Source organism: Hypomesus transpacificus, chromosome 4 (genome assembly GCF_021917145.1).
Source record: "Hypomesus transpacificus isolate Combined female chromosome 4, fHypTra1, whole genome shotgun sequence".
NCBI lineage: Eukaryota > Metazoa > Chordata > Actinopteri > Osmeriformes > Osmeridae > Hypomesus > Hypomesus transpacificus.
In genome coordinates, this window is record NC_061063.1 from 521,067 (window position 1) to 537,931 (window position 16,865).

Genomic DNA, 16,865 nt, shown 5'->3' on the forward strand with positions numbered 1-16,865 from the left:
AGATTTGCTAAAAGGACAATAAAAAAAGGTCTATGTGAAGGGGCGGAATAAAAAAGTTAAATTTCTCATGTCAAAAGTTTACATAAACTACTTATTTCCTGATTCCTTGTGGGCTAGAGAGAGCTTTAATACCATCAATGAGACCCCAACAGAGGAATATTACACAGTCATAGCAGACTGAGGAAACATATATGACGTTTGTATCAGCATTCGGTTCTCTGGTCGCCTTGAACCGTGTATTCACACGCTTGAGACGCCCAACAGATCTACCGGACCGGTACGGGAATAGTTGTCCCCAAAACCACATGCTGCATCCCGCCTAGCCACCTCCCAGACGCCCCGTTAGCGTTCACGCTGAAAACACCATAGCCATGTCACAAACTAGGAGGTATAATCAGTCATGTGAAGTCTTATTCAGATAGGGTATGTTCTGTATATGAACATTATCTATGGGTATGAATCCCTGGCCAAACGCCATGACCATCATATTCGCCTGTTTTGCCATACAGCCTTCACAGAAACCAATGGACCCAACAGACACACTCAAATCTTCTAGTCACTGGCAGTGAGGCGCGCGGTCGCCTCCATCAGCTGAATCATATTCCCACACTGGGCATCGTTCCATCCTCATCCGCCCCGCGGTTCTCGTGCAGGCGCGAGCGGTTCTGAACATGCAGAGAGCGAGCGGACGGTGACAGGTCCTTGCCTTTTATTTCGCAATCATGATGAATCCCGCCTAACCCATCGTTGTCCTTGACTACCGAGAGATGTTTCTCGTCCCATTGATGGTCCGTTTCAGACCCGGTGTCTCGCGTTCCCCGCTTCCGCTGTCTCTGCAGGCGCTGGTGCTGTGGGGGTTCTTGGATATTTCTTGAATGCACAAAAATGGATGCATTGAGAGGAAAAAATCCCCATAGGACGGAGGGGCGGAGCGATAGTATTACGTACAACAAAGATCAGCTGCCTCGCGCGGGCGGGGTAGAGCGGAAGTGCGCGCGGGGCGCCTGGTCGTTTCATTGATAGCCGCGGCAGGTAAACGCAGAGAGGTTTTGTTAACGTGGCCGCTGCGAGCTGATATGATTTCCTGAATTATGATTATTTTCCATATTTTGAGAATGGTGGACTTAAACCACACATTCCCTATGCATTCAGTATAATAATTAACTAAAAATAGTATAAAATATAATACAGTAGTATCAATAGAATAGAGTAGGCCTACAATAGAATAACCAACAATATAATATGTAGTAGCCTATGCAATAGAGAGCGTATACAAATAGAACATGAAGAAGATAGAATCACTTGGTGAATATCTGCTGAATACAGACCGTTCCTCTGACAACCAAAGTACTGTAAGAACTATAGTGCATGTATGCACTTCTGATCCTTCAATAAATGCTAATGTAGATATAAAGTGTGAATATAAAGACCCATAATCTCTTCAAAATTGGTGTGACCTGTGTATTGGAAACAGTGTGTCTTAAAACTATCTGCATTTTAACATATCTAACTCTATCGAACACCCTCCAACACTCTCTAACATATCTAACAACCTCCATCTAACATATCTAAAAACCTCCATCTAACATATCTATCAACCTCCATCTAACATACCTCACACTATCATATCTAACACCCTTTAACACAAGACTAACATGTCTAACTCTCTCTCTCACACACACACACTTCTGACACTGTCTAACAAATCTAACACTATTTAATACACAGTATGTAACACTATCTAACATATCTTAAAATGGTTGGGTTAAAACGTGTGTGTGTGTGTGTGTCTGTGTATGTGTGTGTGTGTGCATTCAGAACGTTTCTGGAATCACAGTACAATCTTAGTATTCTATTAATGCTATAATGGTTATGTAAAAATCCTGTTTTATCGCGTGGATCTTGAAAATGGAACTCTGTACCCATGTACTCTGTACATTTACGATAATCCTACCGTTCCATGGAACCCCAAAGTTCTAAGAACTTAATTCCTCTGACCATAGTTCGTATTATTCATAACTGTTAGTAAAGCACGATTCATTTATACTGCAAAGCACTGATTAACACAAAATGATATGACTTTCTCTGTCATGAAATCTTCTATCTATTGTGTATATTTGGGGAGGTAGGAAACTGGATTTAATAATGCAACAATACAAACTGTATGCCAAACAAATGTAAAATATTGTGACACAAACTGGGCTTTTTCAAAACAACACGGATACGCCCCGCCCAGTCACCATGTTTCTCACTCATTGATGGTGACAATACTTTAGTGATGATCGCCTAGCCAACCACAACAACAAGGCCTGCTGCAGACTATTTAAGAATCTGCATCACGCAGCTTTAGCTTAGTCAGGGACAGCTGGCATTAGCCAAGCCCGTGCTGGGGACCTCAGTGCGTGGTTTTCATTTTGGACTTTTTGGAAGACGGTTAAAGCGCTTATGTCGAATGAGGCAACATGGGACAGCCTTTTCCTACTGGCAGCGGTATAAAAGTAGCGGGCCTGCGCCGTGGATTAGATCTGTGCAAACGCAACTCTCAGCCGCGACACTGAGCCAGGTGGTGCAGATGTGCTTGAGATCGTTGCTTGCCACGCTTCGCACATGCGCGATTCTCTCCACTGCAGTGTTCTGTATCTCGCTCACAAACACTGGCATGGTCCACATCCTCATATCTGGGATTCGCAACAGAGGTCATGCTTAGAGACGCGTTCATGTCACGGTGGTCGGACGGCTATCATTTATAGCACACTTGATAAGTGAACTTGACAGACCGATTATGATGACTTAATAGCGCGCTGTCTGCAGAAGTCGTCTCGATTTTACTGCGCTGTGTGTCTCCTCGCTGCTACTACAGGAAGGGAAGCTGCGAGCTTGTCAACAACAAGCATGACTTCGATGTCTAGTCAACGGCAAACGGTCGCTGCGACTATCCCCGTTACGAGCGACCGTGCAGACACGGGGTATTCAATAACAGACAACTTTCGGCGCTTGCTGAGTCACATACAGTTTGAAAACCTTGCAGCAGGGCTTTGTGGAGGCGTCATATCAACAATGGTGCTGCACCCGTTAGATCTGGTGAAGATCAGGTTTGCAGGTGAGTAAGTTTCTATGCGCGCGCGCACATGTGTGCGTGGGCCTTTGTTTTCGAGGGCTGTATGTACCCTATTTGCTGAGTAAGGGGCGTTTTCATTGACCTAGTTTCCGCTTGGATCCAGTCTGCCCAGCGGTCAGCCCCAGTAACACAGACACAGTAGCTTTACATTCGTTCGCTGCGTCCTCTCGTTTCTCATGGCTGCCGGAGGTGGGGTTGGGAGGCGGGGGTGGGGGGTTATGGGGGTTTAGTTTATGGGGGCTAAGCCCCTCTGCATGTTTTACATAGTACCTTGACTGTTGGATCATAAATTAGGATGATGAATCTGTGTGTGTGTCCACCACCACCCTGTTCCTGTATGTCTCAATCTGTGTGTGCTGTACGTTTGCGTCTGTGCTCGTGTTTACTGTGTGTGTGTCTACCTGTGTGAATGTGTCTCCACTTGTGTGCGTCTGTGTGTGTGTGTGTCTACCCGTGTGTGTCTAACTGTGTGTGTGTGTGCTCCATCCCAGTGAGTGACGGAGTGCAGATCCGTCCCCAGTACGAGGGGGTGGTCCACTGCATGCGCTCCATCTGGCAGGTGGAGGGCCTGCGGGGCCTCTACCAGGGGGTCACCCCCAACATCTGGGGTGCCGGCGCTTCCTGGGGACTCTACTTCCTCTTGTGAGTACTCCAAACAGGAAGTGAAGAGAAGCAGGAAGTGAAAGTAGGGAGGGAGGACGTTTCTGGATTGTGTTTTGTTGTGTGTTCTCTCCTCGTCTCTCTGTCTTCTTGTGCAATGACGAGGGGTGTGGCTGTTCTGCCCTGACTGCCTGAACACACACACATAGTATACACACGTATACACCACAGATAGCTCATATACACACACACATATACAGACACATGGACATATATACATACTACACATTGTATATACACACACACACATGGACACGCACACTCCACCCACACAGGTAGACCACGATTCCACTCTACACACCCAATCAACATGTCATGACCAAGTCATGTGATGTGGTGAAATAGAGGTATGTATCCAAACTAATCAGGCTGGCCAGAAAGAACTTAGCACCAGAACCCAGTACCAGAACCCAGTTCCAGAACTAGAATCCAGCACCAGAACTAGAACCCAGCAGCAGAACCCAGTGACAGAATCAAAACTGAACCCAGCACCAGTACCCAGTACCTAAACCCAGTACCAGAACTAGAACCCAGTACCAGAAACCAGTACTAGAACCCAATACCAGAACTAGAACCCAGTATCAGAACCCAGTACTATAACCTAATACCAAAACTAGAATCCAGTGCCAGAACTAAGAACCAGAACCCCGTATCTGAATCCAGTATTCCAACTCAGCACCAGAACCCGGAACCAGTACTAGAACCTAGGACCAGTACCAGAACCCAATGTCAGTACCAAGTACCAGAACCAATTATCAGGACCCAGCACCAGACCCCTCCCTGACGGTTGATCAGCATTTGAAGTGCAACATTCCATCACCATGGCGATGCCTGCAGGCCAACATGACATGCCTTGCCCGCACCAACCCCACTTGCCAGCAGCCAATAGTAATCTTCTAGCAGGGCTCTAAGCTGAGCCTTGTGGGTGGAAAGTTATTGGCCTTATTGTTCCCCTGCCTGCATGTTTTATACGGATAAAGAGACAGACAGAGCTGGTAGAGAGACAGACAGACTGACAGGGATGGTGGAGAGACAGACAGGTGAAAATGCAGACAGGGATGGTAGAGAGACAGACAGGAATGATAGAGAGACATACAGGGCTGGTAGAGAGACAGACAAGGATGGTGGAGAGACAGACAGGTGAAGAGACAGACAGGGAGGGTCGAGAGACAGACAGGCCTGGTAGAGACACACAGGGCTGGTAGAGACAGACAGGTAGAGAGAGAGAGACAGGGATGGCAGAGAGACAGACAGGGATGGTGCAGAGACAGACAGGGATGGTAGAGAGACAGACAGGGATGGTTGGGAGACAGACAGGGATGGTGGGGAGACAGACAGGTGAAGAAACAGACAGGGAGGGTGGAGAGACAGACAGGGATGGTAGACAGACAGACAGGGATGGTGGAGAGACAGACAGGGATGGTAGAGAGACAGACAGGGATGGTGGGGAGACAGACAGGGATGGTGGGGAGACAGACAGGTGAAGAAACAGACAGGGATGGTAGAGAGACAGACAGGGATGGTGGGGAGACAGACAGGGATGGTGGGGAGACAGACAGGTGAAGAAACAGACAGGGATGGTGGAGAGACAGACAGGGATGGTAGAGAGACAGACAGGGATGGTGGGGAGACAGACAGGGCTGGTAGAGAGACAGACATTTAAAACACACAGACTACAACTACATGACTAGTCCTAGGGACATTCATGACATCATTAGAAATCTCTTGGTCCTTTCAATTGGACAAAATAAATATATACAAAGGGCAGTATGGTTGCAAAGTTACTAGCCCAACACCAATGTCCACTACATGGGATGTGTATGTGTGTCTGGGTGTTGGGAGGATATGTAATATTAGTTTCTGTACATGCATGTTCACACGCTTAAAAAACATGCTACCAAGGCAGATCTGGTTTCAAACGCAAACGCACCGTGTCCCAGAATAGACCCCAAGTCAAATCAGGAAATACCCAGAAAGTCTGTTAACGGGTATTTGCCAGTTCAGGTGCAAGGCAATCTGGCAACTTCTGGAAAGTTCCGTATACGGGAGCGTTCTGGCTCTCAGGGATTTTTATCTCTCCGTCGCTCACCAGGAGAACGTTAGTGTGTTTATCCGTCTGAAATCCCTCCAGTCGACAGATAAGCCTGTTGACTCACCAAGTCAGGTGCGTGTGTGATGTGTGTACGTGTAAAGGTATATGTGTGTGTATGAATTAGACTGTGTGTGTTTGTGTACTTTAAGAACTCTCTCCGGCTGCCAACAGCTCATGTATGTCAGGCAAATGGATTGCAAGACATTGTGGGGCCCTGTGTAGTGTTTATTCAAGTTCCACAACAGCTTTATTTACAAACGGTGACCTACAGCTACATCTAACAGTGGGCCCCTGCCAAGCTAAGCCAAGAGCACCGTAAATCCTTCCCCCTATCTCCCACACCCAAACAGGGAATGGTAGTCAGCGGTATTTTACTCCCTGTATCCACTTTGGTAACAGCATCTGCTACATGAAGTCATTTGCGTCGATATGTTAGCCCCTGGTCTTGGTCTGTATAACTGTAACATGTACAATCTCTCAACCCCCCCCCCCCCCCCCCCCCCCCCCCCCCCCCCCCACTGCAGCTATAACGCCATCAAGGCCTACACACAAGAAGGCCGGCAAGCAGAGCTGAGTGCAGCAGAGCACCTGGTTTCAGCTGCAGAGGCTGGTGAGTGGCGCCCTCTTCTGGCCAGTGCAGGGTACGACGGGCTGTGTTTTGAGTCCTGTAAAAGGCCACCTCCCTTCCACCTTTCCTCGCCTCCTCCCTTCCTCGCCTCCTCCCTTCCTCACCTCCTCCCTTCCTCGCCGTCTCCTTTCTTCACCTCCACCCTTCTTCACTTCCACAACAACACAACAGCCTCCAGGCGCTGATTGGTCAGTCTGCTTGCGTGTCTGTGTGCAGGCGTGCTGACCCTCTGCCTGACCAATCCCGTGTGGGTGACCAAGACCAGGCTGGTGCTGCAGTACAGCGCTGACCCGGATAGGAAGCAGTACAAGGGGATGCTGGACGCTCTCGCGAAGATATACCAACATGAGGGCCTCCCTGGACTATACAGGGTACACACACACTCCTCACCTCACCCCCGCCACGTTCCACACACACGCTTCTCTCCCATGCGTGCTGCACTCTGTTTGAACATGCTGCTAGGTGGGTAAAAATACACACGCTCACAAACGCACGCTCACAGAGAGACACACACGGAACAAAGGCCATGCTAGGTCAGTTCTGTCTGGTTCTGGAGTGTCACTGACCCTTATCTCGGTCAACCGTCCACTGCAGTCTGTCACCACAGATCCCCCCCCCCCCCCCCCCCTCCGGACATTGCTTTGGATAAAAGTGTCTGCTAAATGAACCATTATTCTAACATTAGCCGTCCAGTGGATCTCTGTCTGTCTGTCACATACCCCGGGATGCTATGCTGTAGTGTAGCCACTAGGTGGAGATCTTGTCTGCTGAATGATGTCAGGAAGGTTGCAGGAATGGGGTGAAAAACAAGACGCATGGTCACAGCTGAGTGTCAGGAGGGAGAGGGAGATTTGCTCTCACCTGATTGGCTCACAGGCTGAGGCTAGGGTGGGGGGGGGGGTGGTATTAGTTCAGTGGTGAGTGTGTGTTCAATGTTCCTAGTAAACAACCTAGCACACTAGACTAACCCTAACCTAGTAAACAACCTAGCACACTAGACTAACCCTAACCTAGTAAACAACCTAGCACACTAGACTAACCCTAACCTAGTAAACAACCTAGCACACTAGACTAACCCTAACCTAGTAAACAACCTAGCACACTAGACTAACCCTAACCTAGTAAACAACCTAGCACACTAGACTAACCCTAACCTAGTAAACAACCTAGCACACTAGACTAACCCTAACCTAGTAAACAACCTAGCACACTAGACTAACCCTAACCTAGTAAACAACCTAGCACACTAGACTAACCCTAACCTAGTAAACAACCTAGCACACTAGACTAACCCTAACCTAGTAAACAACCTAGCACACTAGACTAACCCTAACCTAGTAAACAACCTAGCACACTAGACTAACCCTAACCTAGTAAACAACCTAGCACACTAGACTAACCCTAACCTAGTAAACAACCTAGCACACTAGACTAACCCTAACCTAGTAAACAACCTAGCACACTAGACTAACCCTAACCTAGTAAACAACCTAGCCCTGACAGCAGTTCCTGTGCGTGTAGTGTGTGTGTACTGACTGTGTGTGCGTCTAGTGTGTGTGTACTGACTGTGTGTGCGTCTAGTGTGTGTGTACTGACTGTGTGTGTCTAGTGTGTGTGTACTGACTGTGTGTGTCTAGTGTGTGTGTACTGACTGTGTGTGTCCGTGTAGTGTGTGTGTACTGACTGTGAGTGTATAGTGTTTGTGTGTACTAACTGTGTTTCTGTGTGTGGTTGTAGTGTGTGTACTGGCTGTATGTGTGTGGTGTTTGTGTGTACTGACTGTGTGTGTGTGTGTTTGTGTGTCTGCAGGGCTTTCTCCCTGGACTGGTGGGGACTTCCCATGCTGCTTTGCAGTTCATGACCTACGAGGGCCTAAAGAGAGATTACAACAAGTACAAGAACATGCCCTCCGAAGCCCTGCTGGTAAGCACACACACACACACACACACGTATATAAACACCCGCAGACACACACATACATCCACAGACACAAACACACACATAAACACACGTGCACACACCCACACAACTCTCAACTGTAATCTCGTCTCCATCTTTGTTCCAGACTCCATGGGAGTACATCGCCATGGCAGCCATCTCCAAGTTCTTTGCCGTGGCAACCACGTATCCTTACCAGGTGGTGCGCGCGAGGCTGCAAGACCAACACAATACCTACAATGGCCTGAACGATTGTATCTGTAGGACCTGGAGGTACGCACTCAGACACAACAGACACACAAACACATACCCATACACACACAGACACACTCACACAAACACACCTGACAGACTGCTGCAATTTGTTTTTCCGGAAAGTTATAGTAAATGTTTGTGTGTGTGTGTCTCCACAGTAATGAGGGAGCGGCAGGGTTCTATAAAGGCATGGTTCCCAACCTGGTCAGAGTCATCCCTGCCTGTTGCATCACCTTCCTGGTCTACGAGAATGTCTCCAGGCTGCTGCTAGGACAGTACAAGTGACACAGTCATGCACACAAGTGGATCCACACACACACATATATATACACAGGTGGATCCACACACGCACACATGCGCACGCACACTATAACCAACCTCAAAGACCTGGACCAATGAATGACCTGGGCTGTCAGCCCTGCACTCTGAATACTGCCAAGTTGAGTTTCTCTCCACCAGAGGGCACCACAATCCAGCGAGCCATGGCTGAGACTGCGTGTGTGTTAGTGTGTGTGTGTGTGTGTGTGTGTGTGTGAGGAAGTGTGTTGTGAGAGATGGCTCTCTAACTCTGGTGCCGATGGCCACAGCGGAGGTCTCAGACACACAGGAGCCCAGACAGCTGACGCTACGGCTTAAGGATACACCCTCTCTCACACACACGTGCTCGCACGCACACATACTCAAACACACACGCTCACTCACATACACACACACACACACACACACACACATCTTATATACACATTCACACACACACACACATGTTATATACACACACATTCCCATATCCACAGACATACACAGTGGGGTTTAAACAGAAACGAACCACCGCAGTATTAGAGTGCAGCAGGTCAACGTCCTCAACGATGTAAACACTGAGAGTAGCAGTTTCCCTCTGTGGGAGAGCGTGTCACAATATGAAAGACACACACGGGTACATCCACTGATACATACACATGCACTATGCAGGTGTACACACAACAAGACATTTTGGCGGCAAATGTCTTGCGTAAACATGACCATTAGGTAGTGCTAGTGTACATTGTGACTGTGGGCCTGGCCTTGTGGTCGAGGCGTTTCTGGTCTGCTGGTCACCTAACTGCCTGGGAACAAGGCAGTAGTGTCCCTGTTTACCTCTCCATCTCTCTCCCTCCCTTTTCCATCTCTTTCCCTGCCCCTTTCCATGTCTCTCTCTCCCCCTCTCCATCTCTCCCTTTTCCATCTCTCTCTGCCCCTTTCCATCTCTCTTCTCATCTCTCCTTCCATCTCTTCTCCCTCCCACCCTCCTTCCTCCCTCCCTTTCTCTCTCTGGTCATGGGACCGGAGAGAGACTAAAGAACGACCAGGAAAAACAAGCGACCAAAACTGAATGACTCATGAAAGACTGAACAGACTCTAGGAAGAGAGAGGATCTGCAATGATGATGTTTCCTGGAGTTTCAAAGAAAACAGCCGGATACAACCAATGGACTGAAAACGCAACGCCGGGATTCGGCGGAGGATCTGTGCATTCTTGTTCCAGGGACACGATGAGGACGATGTTGTTGTTGGGACGTTACCTGGTCTATAATCACATATAATCACCCGTCTGTGTTAACTTGTGTGTTACGTTGGTCTGTTTATGTTTGGGCTCGGTTCCGACCCCCTGGTGATGTCGGGGAAGTCCGAACGAGCCCTCGCTACGCCCTCTGGGTTCTGGGCAACATTTCAGGGAGATGTGTGTATGTGGGTGCTTGTAGTTTTACAGACCACCCTCTGCGCACAACAGGGGGCGCTGGCGGAGGCCAGACGATGACTAAGCTATTTTACAAGAAAACTCAGACTTCGACTTTCTTCTCCCTCTGTCACTGCAATGAAACTATGGATTTCCAGTAACCAGAAAACCAGAAGAGCAGGCTTGTACATCTGGAGAAATGCTTTGCAGGAATGTGAGCTCCCTAAATGTCCATCATGCTGAATTGATTGATTGATAGTTGATTGAGTGGATGAAAGATGACGCTGTATTTTGTTTATGACGAATATTTTAGTATAAAATAAAGTGACTTGTGTTAACTTCATTCTGGCGTACGTTATTCCACTCATATCTGACCCTCTGTGGATGTCTACACAATACTGCTCCTGTCTTTGCCTGTCTTTGCCTGCCTGCCTGCCTCTCTATCTCTCCCACCACCTTCATACAGATTCACACACTCATGACAACAAGTGAGGTAACGTTTCTATAAAAAAAAAAGTTTATTTCTTTCAGAGACAGGGCTTGTTGATCATATAAAGGCACGTCCTTAAAGGCCCAGTCGTGTAGAGACACAGCCAGAGATGGTGTGTGTCTGGAAGGAAAGGGGGGGGGGGGGAGACCAAGTAGACGCCGTCTCATTTGGGGAGCTCCTCGATGATGACGCGCGACACGGAGTTCCATCCTGTGGAAGCGTCGCCACGGGGATAGTCTGCACACGTGCCGACCCAGATCCCCACGTCCACGAGCCCCGCGTGCACGCCCTCACACAGCCCCTCCACTGGGGAACACACACACACACACAGGTAAACACACAGGTTGACATACAGCAGGTGCATGCACACACGCACGTACGCATGCACAGAGAGAGAGACACACACATGACATTGAAAACTTTTAAGAGAGAGACAGACTGGAGAAACGAGAGACTCTTTGGGCTTATGTGTGTGTGTCCGCATGTGTGTGTGTGTGTGTGTGTGTGTGTGTTTGGAGAGCACAGCAGGAGACCTGATGATGATGTCCCAGTGTTTGACCTCTATCCCAGCACTGCCTATCTACGTGTCGGACTCCAGAAATACCAGCGGTTCCTGCGCCGTAATTACAGCCCAAAAACCCCGACCTCGCCTGGCCCGCTCGTCTGCACAACGACGGCAAAACAACAGGCCGAAGGCTGCACTCCGAAGGGAGGTCAGAGTGAGGGGGGGAGGCACTGAGCTCAGCAGAACCTCTGGGGTGTTTGAGAAAACAAACTCGTCTCGCTGGTGTGTTTTTCAGGCGACCAGGGGGGAGACAGAAGAGCGGGTTGTTTGTTGAAATTCCAAGAGTGCTTGTTTTGAGTTTCCACATCGACGATGACCTTTGAACTCGACGCCGGCCTGGTGGTGGGCAAGGCGTGGGGTTCATTAGGTTTGATGGGTGGAATGTTTGTTTCGGTCTGGGAAGCGACTCGACCCAGGTCTCCTTTCCCACTAGACCATGAGGACCCAGTCACGGTCTGAGGGTCACATGCTGTTGTGGGTCAGGGTGGCCTGGCCTGTGGAGGTGTTCACTTCGAAGAAAAGCGACATAGGGGGGATTCGAACCTGCAACCTCTCTGAAGTCAAATGTGCATCTAGTGAGCGATATCCAAGGATGGTATTGATGGTGCATTTTCAGTACATGTACCGGATTGTGTTGATGGTGTATATATGTCCCTGAGGGTATGGATGGTGTACAGATGTACCTGAGGAAGTCCTGTGTATGTTGATGGTGGAGTTGAGCTCGGGGCTGCCCTGGTCCAGATAGATGATGGACTCTATGGGCAGGGGCGCCGTGCACTCGGCCCCGTTGAAGGTGAAGTACCAGCGCTGGCAGCACGCCGTCTTACACTTCAGACGCAGCGAGCCGGTGAAGAGGACGCGCAGGGCGCTGTCGGTGCGCCGCTTGGTGAAGGTGCAGTCCTGGAGGAGGGGGGAGAGGGGAGGGGGGAGGAGAGAGAGAACATGGGGAGGAGGGGGTGGAGATGGGGTATGGGGGAGGAGAGGGGGTAGAGGGATAGAGATGGGAGGAGGCGAGAGAGATGGGGGAGGAGGAGGAGGAAGATGGGCAGAGATGGGGGGAGGAGGGGGAGGGTGGGTGGGGGGTAAAAGAGGGTTCAACTGTCATCTACTCTAGACTAGACCCTTCAGCAGGTCTACTCACAGCGATCTTGCCCAGGTCGATGCCGTAGTTGAGGGAGTTCCAGGCGCACTGTTTGAAGTTGGGCCTCCAGGGGTCTTCAAACCTTTCGCTGATGCACTCCCCCTTCTCCCCCCTGGGCCCATCCCGGCCTGGTATCCCTGGGGTTCCTGGTATGCCGTTAACGCCCGGGTTCCCATCGCGGCCCTGGACACCAGCCGGGCCCTGCACACACGTGCTGTACTGGGAAACACACAGAAAGAGACACACGTCATCGTCAAAACCTTATACTTCGATGTTCTTTCTAGAGATGTCTTTGTTTTTATTTTGAGTTCCATGATTTCCACCCCCCTGTTGTGAATGAATGCGGGTAATAATGGTTCATGTTATTACTCGTGAATGTTCTATTTCATTGTTTGAGTTACAGTCTTTAGAAGAGAGATGTTTCGACGATCGTAATCCAGCAGCCAAACCCCAGAGGGGGTCACACCCCACAGTGTGAGAACCACAAAGATCACAAGTGTGTAGTTCTACCGTATTTCAGTGGTCTGAGTTCGGGAGCATTGTGTGTGTGTGTGTGTGTACTCTCATGAGCAGACTGCAGCACCAGAGGGGGGAGGTGGACATGATAACACTGTGGGGGGAAGCTGACAGAGAAACCACACATCTCCAAGCACGTCTCTCTCTGGTCTCTCTCTGGTCTCTCTAAAGAGAGGGAGGGGGGGGGGGCAACAGTGTGTGCTTATATATTTATCTGTTTGTATGTCTGTGTGTGTGTGTCTCTTTAAAACTGAAACTCTTTTCATCTTCATCTCGTTAGACTCTCCCTCGTCCCGCCCTGACCCACATAGTCTCCCTAAATTACATCCTGGTCCACACACATTTACACAGCCATCATTTATCCCTCCCTCCCTCCCCCTCCACCTCTCTTTCCTTCTTTGTACATCTCGCTGTATACAGTCATCATCTCTCTCACTTTCCCCATCCCCCCTCTCACCCCCTTCTTTCTTCCTCTCCCTTTCCGCACCCCCCTCTCTCTCTTCTTCTCCCTCATCTCGTGTTTCTCTCTCTCTTCTGCAGTACAGCATGTCTTCCTGATGTAGGAGGAGGTACAACAACAGGTTTATCTGTTGCACTTCAGATTTGATGTTTGTGCCGTACCATGTAGCACTGTAGTTGAGATAAATACAGACCTGTTCCTTGACTCTGACCACCGAAATACTATGTAGAACTACAGACTTCAGATCCTCTTGTTTTTCTGAACCGTGAACTTCTGATACTTGATTCTCTCCTGTACTTTCGATATGCTCTTAGGGCAAAAGTGTCCGCTAAATGAATAAGCCGTTAAATATAATACTGCTTCTCGAGAGTTATTTGTATGGTTTCATTTCTTGAATCTGTCCCACATGGTTCACTCCAGGAGGTGGTCTGGTTTCTGGCTTTCTCTGCAACCCTGGAGACCTGTGGTTCAGGCCCCATGCACCTACCTCGCAGTTGAAACTCAAGACGTACCTCGGAGGCCTGCTCCTGTCTTTGTCAGGGCAAAAACATCTCAGACTCAGGGCCTGTTTAAGGTTGTGGTGTTGTTTTAAGTGAAGGCAGGAATGTGCCATGTTGGCAGACCTGGAGGGGGTCGAACTTCTCGTCCTCCTCCATCTCTTCACCTGAGTGGTGCATTCCTGGGGGGTGTGTTGACATTCGCCAACACATTGATCCTGATCGAAATCGTGTTTCAGCAACCTGACACACTGACTCGCACACACACACGCACCTGTGCACACATGCTGCTGACTTACATGGTACTCCCACACACTTGCATGTACTGTACATGCACTGACTTGCTCGAACACACGTAACTGGTCTATCAAACACCATCAATTCAAACCAAACAAGCACTCCAGGTTTGAGTGTGGGACCCCATTCTAACTATTAGACCAAGAAAACCCTGTGGTGTTTGGAAAGGTGGAACTGGTTTTACAGGAATGTGAGGCCCGACCACCTCAACCCAGTCAGCTCCTAAACCTGACTTCACAAGACCCTATGTGATGACTCTATATCCTCGCGTCTTCCACGCTCTCTCTCCCTCTCTCTTTACCCCCCCCCCTTCCACCCTTTCTCTCCCTCTTTCTCTCTTCCTCCCCTCTTCCACCCACTCTCTCCCTTTCTCTCTTTTTACACTCCCCCCTCTCTCTATATTTCACATCTGCTGATTATGTTTTCGGGGGGGACAAGGGAGACGAGCTATATAAGGAAAAGAGAGAGAGGGGAGATAAGGGAGAGAGAGAGTAGACTGTAGAGATAAGGAGATGTATAAAGGAGAATGAGAGATGTTTGAGAGACTGAAAGCCCAGGTGCAGTGCGAAGGGAAGAGTGAGGATGAGATGATGCAAGTCAAGTGGAGACAAAAGCGTCTGCTAAATGAAAGTGAATAAATGTTCTCATAATGATCCGATGGAAGAAAAACTCCATCCAGCTGTTAATTTAGGCCCACAGCAGCTCCCAAATACACCAGACTCTGATCCTTCGACCGCACATGCCCCAGTTATTATTTCAGACAGGCATTAACCGCGTCTACCATTTGAGCCAGTTGGCGACGCCAAATATAGCCAACCTTAATGCATGTACCGTACATCGTTAACTGTTCAGACTGCCTGACGCTCCAACTAGACTGTCATCATTTGTCACCACCATTGTGAAGGAGTTAGTTAACCGATTCAGGCTTCACGTTCTCTAAACTGTATCCACGTGTCACGCCATTGTCACAAAAATACATTCATTCGCGAGGTAAATCAAGGTATAGGCCTAATACGTTCATTGCACAGCCGACACAGTTCAAAAAAGTTTGTGAAGCTTAAAGAGGGACTTACTTTACGATTAACTTACTGTCTGATGAACTTACTTTATCGACAAATTCGGCATCTCTCTGTCGTGGATGTCTATGCTTCGGTTTGTCCGGTTTGTCCGGTTGTTCCGCGGCACATAGCGGTATGACCAGGCACAGACAGATGAGCAGGCAAGCCGGTGTGCCGTCCATATTCCCTTCGTTATTACAGCATAAAGAAGCCCAGGGCGCCGGTCTCTCATCGTCTCTCCCCCCGCCAGCGGAGGTGGGGTGGGGGCAGGATGTGGCGAGGAGAGACGGGTAGACTAGACCCAGAGAGCAGAGAACAGTGCACGACTCATTCAGAAAACCCCGAAATCCGTCCTCGGGGATTTCTGGAATTTTCAATAGTCTCTGTCAAACTTCCAAACGTGATGGAGAAGTACTGAAGCAAACTCCACAAAGATAAAACAGCCGCATCAGCGAATCCATGTACACATTCAGAAGTTGCAATAGGCCTACCTACCTACAAGTGGAATTAGGTATTTGCTTTACTATTAAATATTGGTAATATTTTAATGTGTATTTTAATACTAACTAATACTCCACTCTCTCTTTCTTTCTTTCTCTGTTTGTATCTCTATCTCCACTTATCTCACAATCCTAGGTCTGCAATAAACTTTTCATGATTACAGTCATTCGCTGCGCGCGGCACGCAGACCTATGATTATGATTTTTAATTGATGTTCTTACTGTGCTCGGCTGTGCAATGTGACTGCAGCGTGAACCCCGCGCTTTAACACCCGCTACTGTAACCACCGCAGTACAGCGAGCTGATTGTATGAAGAGGGGAGGTGTGAGTGTGCGGATGGAAAAAGTGGATATGTGTGTGTGTGTGTGTGCGTGTGTCTGTCTGTGTGTCTAAAAGGGATTGTGTGTGGTGTGTTTGTATGATGTGTGAGTGTGGGTGTGCGCGCGGGAGAGTTATATAACTCAGGTAATGAGTCTGAAAGCATCCCCACTGCCAAGTGACATTCGGTAGGTATTGTGGGTGTATGGGGGAGAGGTGAGGAGGGGAGAGTATGGGAGAGGGTACAGGGGGGAAGGGAGAGGAGAAGAGGGGAGAGTGAGGGGAGGGGAGAGGAGAGGAGAAGAGAGGAGGGAGAGGGGAGAGGAGAGGAGGGGAGACAACAAAAAGGAGTACATCAGAGCTAGTTAAAGATAGTTGCCCAGAACTGTGAAGCTAAGCTACCTCTTTGAAGACCCCATCTATCTCCACTTGCCACATTGGTCCTGGCCCTGGTCCATGGTATTGTGGGTGTATGGGTTGAGGTGTGTGGGGGGGGGGGGGGCTACATACACACTGGTATTGTCTGTCTGAGGTTGTCTGTCTGTAAGTCTGTCCGTAGGTCAGTAGTCATGTGGAGGTGAGTCTGGGGTGAGGTTTAGGTGTCTGTGAAGGCGGTTC

General features: G+C 49.0%; 2 protein-coding genes across 3 annotated transcripts; one reads left to right on the top strand and one right to left on the bottom strand.

Moving 5' to 3' along the window:
* Nucleotides 1-2,248: 2,248 nt before the first annotated feature.
* slc25a32a (solute carrier family 25 member 32a) lies at nt 2,249-9,406 on the top strand. Of its 2 annotated transcripts, XM_047019613.1 has the most exons (8): nt 2,249-3,100; nt 3,610-3,760; nt 6,395-6,480; nt 6,715-6,869; nt 8,308-8,421; nt 8,564-8,709; nt 8,850-8,983; nt 9,030-9,406. In XM_047019613.1, the coding sequence occupies exons 1-7, from the start codon at nt 2,893-2,895 to the stop codon at nt 8,974-8,976; spliced, it is 987 nt and encodes a 328-aa protein (XP_046875569.1). In that variant the 5' UTR covers nt 2,249-2,892; the 3' UTR covers nt 8,977-8,983; nt 9,030-9,406. The 2 variants fall into 2 exon arrangements, with proteins under 2 accessions (XP_046875569.1, XP_046875568.1); XM_047019612.1 differs by having other exon boundaries at nt 8,850-9,406.
* A 1,492-nt stretch (nt 9,407-10,898) lies between these two features.
* cthrc1a (collagen triple helix repeat containing 1a) lies at nt 10,899-16,065 on the bottom strand. Its single transcript, XM_047019314.1, has 4 exons — nt 15,476-16,065; nt 12,601-12,819; nt 12,143-12,359; nt 10,899-11,200 (listed from the first exon to the last, which is right to left on the bottom strand). The coding sequence occupies exons 1-4, from the start codon at nt 15,608-15,610 to the stop codon at nt 11,058-11,060; spliced, it is 714 nt and encodes a 237-aa protein (XP_046875270.1). The 5' UTR covers nt 15,611-16,065; the 3' UTR covers nt 10,899-11,057.
* Between the last annotated feature and the right edge of the window lie 800 nt (nt 16,066-16,865).

Bases quoted from the DNA above. Each gene is read 5' to 3' on its own strand.
- slc25a32a (XM_047019612.1), top strand. From the start codon at position 2,893: ATGACTTCGATGTCTAGTCAACGGCAAACGGTCGCTGCGACTATCCCC. The intron at 8,422-8,563 runs GTAAGCACACAC...TCTTTGTTCCAG, and splicing joins TGCCCTCCGAAGCCCTGCTG to ACTCCATGGGAGTACATCGC. The intron at 8,710-8,849 runs GTACGCACTCAG...GTGTCTCCACAG, and splicing joins TGTATCTGTAGGACCTGGAG to TAATGAGGGAGCGGCAGGGT.
- cthrc1a (XM_047019314.1), bottom strand. From the start codon at position 15,610: ATGGACGGCACACCGGCTTGCCTGCTCATCTGTCTGTGCCTGGTCATA. The intron at 12,820-15,475 runs GTAAGTTCATCA...TGTGTTTCCCAG, and splicing joins ATGCCGAATTTGTCGATAAA to TACAGCACGTGTGTGCAGGG. The intron at 11,201-12,142 runs GTACATCTGTAC...TGTGTTCCCCAG, and splicing joins CATACACAGGACTTCCTCAG to TGGAGGGGCTGTGTGAGGGC.